This window comes from Vigna umbellata, chromosome 1 (assembly GCF_029865625.1).
Source record: "Vigna umbellata cultivar VRB3 chromosome 1, Vumbellata_1.0, whole genome shotgun sequence".
NCBI lineage: Eukaryota > Viridiplantae > Streptophyta > Magnoliopsida > Fabales > Fabaceae > Vigna > Vigna umbellata.
In genome coordinates this window covers 21,221,532-21,229,651 of record NC_142165.1, presented here as the reverse complement: position 1 = coordinate 21,229,651, position 8,120 = coordinate 21,221,532, and the positions used below count along the sequence as shown (strand labels likewise).

The window sequence follows — 8,120 nt, the reverse complement described above, 5'->3', positions numbered from 1 at the left end:
GACATATTTTGGTTTTATATATATGATTTTTGTTATTAAGATATTATACTTTGTATATTAAGATTCTTATATTGATCTCATTAAAATAAAGCAACGACTAGTTGAAAATAGACATGTATAGGTTACCTTTACGAAATTTTCATGCTACACATTTCATGATAAGTCCATGTTATTTAATTTTGTTAGCATTAGTGATCACTGACAAGTTTAGTTGCGATTAATGTAATGAAAATTGTTTTGGTTATATGTATTGATGTAATTAGTAGTCTTTAAAATTAATAATTTTAGTTAATTTTTAATTGATTTTTTTATTTTTTATTTTAGAAAAATTAACAAAATTTAAGAGAAAATAGGTCTCTACATACTTGAAATATTCACTAAATTTTATTTATACAAATTGGGTTTACTAAATAAATCATCATTGTTATAAGTAAAAATTAAACAATTATAATATAAAATTATATTTACTTTACTGTGTAAAAAGAAAAAGTCTTCGCAAGATATTTTTCAATTATTTTAATTAATGTCTACTTTATTTCTGCCTACCAAAATTTAATTATTTATCATTAATATTCCAATTTACATCATATTATTTATTTTTATATTCTACACAATTTGAAGGCATTCTTTCAAAAGTACATTATTTTGTCTTCAATCTCAATTCTTTAAAAGTAATTATTTAAAAAGCTCAAAAGTCAATTATTATTTTTTAATCATTTTTATGAATTTCAAGTTACACTTTAACCTTTTCTCCCAAAATCAATGTTTCTTTAAATCCCTTCCACTTTTCAGATTTTATAATTTAATTTTTACATACATTTAAAAAGTCTCTTTAACTAAACAAAATACTATACTATATACTCGATAGAGTATACCCAATAACTAATTTACCCATTTAATTAATATCCAAATTGGTTTAGTTGTCACAATAGTAGTTTTCAATGAATTTGTCACTCTCTTTCATCCTTTTTGGCACAAAATCCATTGCAGTGACTAGACAATAGAGGAAGGTGCTTGTAAATTGATATTTTGATTTCCTTAGTCAAATTTTTTATTCATTTGGCAATACATAACAATGGTGGGGACTCCATTTTTTCTCCTCTTTGTGGTCCTTTCAACTCAATTTCACATTTTCCCTCATTCAACCATCTTAATAATCCCTTTCAATGTTGGCAAGGGTCAGAGTCAAACTTCACAAGTCCTACTATTTTGTCATCTTTCACACCAATTTTTCACCTTTTTTTTTAATTCATCTTTTATTAAACCGTGTCTTTTGTTTTATACCAAGCTCTTTTAGATATTCCAACTTTTATATATTCGATAAATTAAAAAGAACAAATAAAAACAAAATGCACAGAACAATAATTTATTTTCAAGATTCTCAACCTCACATTTAGTATAATACTTCACAAAAAGATAACCCTACAAAAATTATATCCTTCAAACTACTTTTGTTATGCAAAAAATTATACCGTACCATGTTATGTTGATATATATATTTATTACTAGTTTACCTAAATTATATGTTATTCATAGTTACTATCATAAAAAAAATATTATGATATTTTAGTAAACAATAGAGTATGCTACATCAATTACTACCTTAGCTAATGTATAATATGTACGTATATATTCATTAACATATCAACTTATGTGATACACGACAAACTAATATAATCCTCAACACATTTTTCTTCACTTTTAGTTATAGTTTTACTTTTCTTATTAGTATTCCTAATGTTTTTCCCTTTGTCTCCTTATTCCTCTTATATCTTAGATTTTGTTTATATGTTTATAAGATTAATTTTTAATCTTTTTTTATATCAAAATAGTATTATCTCTGTTCCAATAAATTCTTTGACTAATTCATAAGGATGAAAAAAAAATCTTTACTTTAATTAATAACATTAATTTTTGTAACTATTCATATTATTGTTTAAAAAAATTTGTCAGCCGAGACAATTAAAAATCACATGAAATTATTCTCTAATTGAATGAATTTTAGTCCAATGAACTAAAGAAAACCCCTAACAATCACATATATATGTTTTGACTTTTTTGTATTCCAAATTAATTGACACTTTAGAAATTAAAAATTGTAATGCAATAATATTTTAGATTAAAATTAAATATTCTATATAAGATTTAATATACATTGTCCTTAAAATCTATAAAGATGAGAAAAAAAATATTGATTTATAAGATTTAACGGTGAATGACTATAAAAACAATTGTAAGATATTTTGATTAAAAAAATTAATTAAAAAAAGAATTTATATTAAAAAAGACAAACATTTAAAAGGAAAAGAAAAAGGATCTATATATAGTGACATAATATTGTTAAGATTCTTCTCCCCCAAACAACCGAACCAAGCTCCTTAGAAACCCAATTAACTCCCTTTCATACTGCAACCACACACTTTCAAATCACCCAAAACCTAACACCAAACGAATAAACAAAAAAACAAACTGAAAAAAACCTTAAAAACAAAAACACAAACTCAAACCATACTTTCTCATCAAATGTTCTTCTCTTCCCTCTCTTCCTGCTTCCTCTCTTCCAAACCCACCACCCTCCACGACGCCACGCTCTCCACCATCCTCACCACCTTCATCTACCAAACCCAAAACGGCTCCATTTCGCTCACATGGTCACGCTCCATGTTGGGTCGCTCCCTTCACGTCCACCTCCACAACCACTCCTCCTTCCACCTCCACCTCAAACCCTGGAACAAAACCGGTTCCAAGAAACTCTCCCACAACACCCTCTTCCTCTGGAACCTAACCAAAGCCAGGTTCGCCTCTGGACCCGAACCTCTCTCCCGATTCTACCTCGCCCTCCTTGTTGACCAAACCAACCTCACCCTCCTCGTCGGAGACCTCACCCCAAAAACCAAACCCCACAAACCTAACATCAAGACGCAACAAGTTCTCCTTCTCAAACGGGACCACGTCCACGCGGCGTCACACCGCAGCAGGGTGTACCAGACCAAGACCATACTCGGAGGTAAGGTTAGGGAAATCCAAATAGACTGCGACGGTTGCAGTAGCGATGAGGAGAGTCTGAGGTTGGTTTTCTGTGTGGATGAGGAGAAGGTCCTGGAAGTGACGCGGTTGAAGTGGAAGTTCAGAGGGAGCGAGCGTGTGGAGGTGGATGGTGCCCACGTGCAGATCTCGTGGGACGTGCATGATTGGCTTTTCGAAAAGGATAAGGATCACGGTTATAGTAATTACAGCAGTGATGTGAGTGGCAACAGTGATGGTGGTAATGGTAAAAACGAGGGACATGCGGTTTTCATGTTTAAGTTTGAGAATGACGAGGTAGGAGGCGGGAGTGGGAAGGAGGTGGATGTTGGGTGGTCGAGTGGGGAGTGGAAGAATGGAAAGAGTTGGTCGTCTTCTTCGCTGTCGGTTTCTTCTTCTGCTGGGTCTTTTGGAGGGAGTTCCTCTGTCATGGAATGGTCGAGCGTGGAGGAGAACGAATTGGTCGTTCCTTTTGGTTTCTCTTTGGTGGTTTATGCTTGGAGAAAGTAATGGGTTTGATGTTTTTTTCCTTCCTGAGAAAAGGTTCGGGAAAAAAATATAGAAATTTGATCTTATGAGAGTGTATAGAAGAATATATATGTTGTTTAAATTGGTCATTAAATTTTGAGTTTTTATTATTATTATTATTTGAACTGGTATGAACTATACAAATCTCTCTGCATTAGTGGAAAACTGAGATAAAAAATAAAAAGAGTCTGTATGCATGGAAGAGCATCTGTTGAGAGAGATCGGAGATAAGCTCTTTAGTCAAGAGTTTGATCCTCTAGTTTGGAAAGGTAAATCCGTTGGTAGAGATCAACTCTTTATTTGAGAGTTTGAAGAAAAATCAGTTTTTTTTACCTCAATAAATTTCAGTACCCGATGAAGATTACTAGTCTGTGATTTTCAGTGGAAAGATGGAAGGTACTCTGAATGTCCAAAGAAGCTCTTGAAGCTATAATGGAAGATGGAAAAAAGGTTGCTGACATGCTAGCGAAACGTTATCGATTGAAATTTATTGCGGTTGCTATTTGACATATTTAACCAAAGATTAGAGTTGTTTGGATGAAGGTTTGACACTTTCATTTTTTGAATGTGTTTGAAGTTTGAGTACTAATGACTAACTAGTTAGAAGTTAGAATTTAGGATGTGGGGTTGTCTTTGCACACTAACACATTTGTTTGGTGGATATATAACAAGGGAATGGGAATCTATTGGTGGGTTTGTGTACGTGGTGTAGATCTAACATATTTGTTTAGAGGAAGGACTTGTTATGTTATTTTTATGTGGGTGGGTATATGTGTTTGTGATGGAAGCTTTTACTCGTGATGTGCACGCCAAATGTTCGACCAAATGACGGCATGTGAGCTAGGAAATTTTCTTTCTTTGTTGGTGCGTTTGCATTTGGCAGCTCAACAGCGTGTTGCCTAAAGCGACTGGTACAAGCGGCCAATTTGGTTGACCCATTCCAACCAATAATCAATTATATGCAATCCAATGGTTCATATTTGGTTGACGGCACAGAAATTGTGTACTTTTCCTCAAGGGTTAGTATATATCTTTTTTTTTCTTCCTCTAAAGAGTAAAGCTTATGCTTTATATTGTTTTACCCTTTAAAATTTTAAGGCTATTTAAGTTCGTTGTAAAAAAGTAAAAAAAGAATTACAAGATTTTACAAATAAGTAGAATATATAGATTCGTGCAAAATTAGATGTTTGATATTTTTAATTGTGTTGTTTTAATATTGTTTTCTACAATTTTTTGGTTGTATTTTGGTTGGATTAAAAAAAGGATAATTTAATACAAGAAAATAGAAGGAGAAAAAAATGAACGATCCTGAGAATAATTTTTGTCTAAAATATTAGTTAACTTTTAAAAACCGAATTGTATACATGCTAAAGTATTAAAAGAAAATATTGTTATGTGTGAAAAGTAATTAAAAGAATAGAAATATGAACCTGTTTATACAATAAAGAGTATAAGAAACATACATAAAAACATGCTTAGACTAATGAGGAAAATAAGTGAATAGTATTTCTCATTATTGAATTGAAAGGTCAGTTAGATCGTTTCACCATATAGTTCACGTTTCAATAGACTAATGTTATGTTTCTTTTCAACTACGAAAACAGACGGATTTGCAATGAAAGTTGAAAATTCAATCACATAAAAAGAGACAAGTTTTCTTTTTTTAAAAAACAAAACTTTCTTCGCACTTATGCAAAGATTTGCGGAGAAACAAGGTAAACGTAATAAAAGATTTACATTATATTTTTATAATAAAATAATATAACATAATAAAAAATGATAAAATAAATTATTGTTATTATTATTAAAATAATAGTAATAAATAATAATTATAATTACCCAATTTCATCCATTAAAATACTTTTTTTAATTTATTAAACTCTATCACATCACTTACTAGTTTTTGTAGATTTTTATTTTAAATTTCTTTATTTTTCACATTTTTTTCCTAAGTCTCTGCTTGTATTTTAAGATGAATTTCGGAGAATAAGTTTGAGGAGAAATAAAATTGAAAGTGTAATTGTTTAGATATTGTCAGATCCATTAAAATTCACTAAAAAACTCATTTTAGTGCATTACATATGTCAAGGTAGGGGATCCGAAAATCAGATAGTAAAAGACAGGTGTGTGATGCAGATTGGACGCTCGGTTTTGACGGTAGAAGCAAAACTCAAAGTTTTCAAAAATGCACGCCACTTCTGCATGCACCATTCTTTCTCAAAGTTTTGAATTTTCATTTTCTCCTTCTTCTCTCTAAAATCTCCTACTTCTCTCTAAGAAATCTTAATCTTTTCTTCTTCTGATCACCACTCAGACACCGTCTGAACACTCCCGGCGTCGAGGGCGTTCGTTTGAACCGATCAGTTTCGGATTCTGGACTGGTAAGTTCACCTCTCTCAGCCAAGTGGTTTTTCTCTGTACATGCAAACTCAGTTTCCAGTTACATGAGTTCCTTAACCCATTTTTGAACGCCTTTCTAGTCTTTCATGTGGTTAGTTTCGTAAATCGTGATCGTAGTCTTCTAAGAAATTGGTGGTGAGCCATTCTGTTCAAATTGTGAACGTCCGGTCACGCTTAAAGGTAAGGGAAACTTATATAATTTAATTTAGCTTGTTGTGTTGAATGTTTGTATGCTTGCATGATACGTTTGATTATTGATGAGTATGAAATATGATTGTACTGTTGGTTTGAATGTGTGGATGGACGTATGTTATACGCTGTGAACTGAGTTGGAATAGAGTTTAATCTTCGAACCATAGTATTCTGAGCAAAGGTGATAGTATGGTCGAGCGTCATTAGCGAACGCTCGGTCTTTCTTGGGAATGCATGGTCTTACTTGAATTATCATGCGTTAGGGATATTGTTTAAGAGTCTTTCTGTAATATTATATAAGAATAGGTAAACTATGATCGAGAATTTGTATTCATCGTTCAGTTTTCGTTGAGCGTCTGTTCATGGTAAGTTCTTCTTCTAGAAAGGATTCTGTTAATGAAGAGCGTGTTATAATAGTAGATATGTATATGTGAGTGTTCAGCCTAATTGTAGTTCTTCTTTAGACTTCCTGTACAGTTTAGGTAACGTGTCATATACTACCCAGGGTTGTAGACGTTATTGTCCTTTTCATTCAGAATAAGTGGTGACTCAATTGTATAGATTTATATAGTCATTCGTTTCATTTGAGTTTATAAGCGATCGATTTTGGACCAAGCGTTCAGTCTCGGTAGCGCTCGTTCCTGATAAGCATTTGGTCTTGGACCAGCACTCGTTCAATAGTGTTCGGTTTTTACAGGGCTCGGTCTTAAACCAAGCGCTGGGTCTTGTTTTCTGTAATATAGTATTACTATACTTAGAATCAGAGTCTTTATTCAAACTAGATAGCGTTCGTTAATTCATAGTTTCTCATCAGTATTATTATTTAGTATAAATCATGTTGGTCTTTAAAAGGTGTTCGACCTAGATTCTTAGTACTCGGCCTAGGCTTTGTGGCGTCCGGTTTGAACTCTTAGGAGTCTGTTTATTGAAGTAGTTGAGTAGCGCTCAGTCCTGTTAGTTTCTAAGAAGTGTTATTCTAGTCGTACTTGGGCTATGATAAAAGCATATGATCTCTTTTCATTTGAATGTATGGATGATTAAGTATGAGAAGAATTGAGATGTGATGTGTATGGAATAGTTAATTATGAACGAGTATTCCATGGAAGAATATCTTAGAAAGTGGTTATTGATTGGTAAAGTATGAATGTGGGCAAAGCTTAGCGGGCGTTCATCCTGATATTCCATGATTACTCGTTCTCATGTAGAGAGGAGTAAGTCACGTGTGGGAATGACAGGAGGTCCTAGTCCATAAGGTTAACTTGGACGGAACGGATCAATCTCGGGTGGCAGCTGTTGAGGGTATCCTAGTTATTACATCACCTGGATGCACAAATGTCGTAGCTACACAGGATTCATACAGTCCGGACAGTCAGAGTCAAGTGGTCGTTTTTGCATGCATGGATGTATGAATTATGATGTGGTCGTTGTTGGTTTTGTTATGAATGTTGTATGTTGTGATTGAATAAATTAAATTACCTAAGCTTACCCTGTTTATCATTTTTGGTTGTGTTGTACGTCCTGTCGTTGTCCTGTTGCAATGATCATTCGTGTGGATGTGAGCAAAAGGAGAAAAGTTGCTTGAAGAAGTATTGGAAGACGCAACAGAAGTGAAGGCCGAACCTTAAGGGCGTTTCGGTCTGGTGTTGACTTTATTTTTGTAAAGACCGTACGACATTAGTGTATTTTGTTAAACGTTCGGTTTAGTAGTGACTAGCGTTAGTTTTCAATTTCCCTGCTGTTATGTAAGGTCGTTCGACCGTAATTGTATTTAACCGAGTGTTAAACTGATATGTAGTATGGTTAACATGTGATTATTCTCTATATGATTTTACACTGTATTTTTGAGATGTTACATATATATATATATATATATATATATATATATATATATATATATATATATATATATATATATATATTAAATATATTGAAAAAATATTATTACTTAAAAGATAATTAAGTATTATATCTTAAAG

At 32.6% G+C, this 8,120-nt stretch overlaps 1 protein-coding gene across 1 annotated transcript; it reads left to right on the top strand.

Annotated features, from left to right (window-relative positions):
- The first annotated feature begins 2,357 nt into the window (after positions 1–2,357).
- Positions 2,358–3,671, top strand: LOC124831828 (uncharacterized). Its single transcript, XM_047305920.2, has one exon. The coding sequence runs from the start codon at positions 2,524–2,526 to the stop codon at positions 3,532–3,534; it is 1,011 nt and encodes a 336-aa protein (XP_047161876.1). The 5' UTR covers positions 2,358–2,523; the 3' UTR covers positions 3,535–3,671.
- Positions 3,672–8,120: the final 4,449 nt, after the last annotated feature.

Bases quoted from the DNA above. Each gene is read 5' to 3' on its own strand.
- LOC124831828 (XM_047305920.2), top strand. From the start codon at position 2,524: ATGTTCTTCTCTTCCCTCTCTTCCTGCTTCCTCTCTTCCAAACCCACC.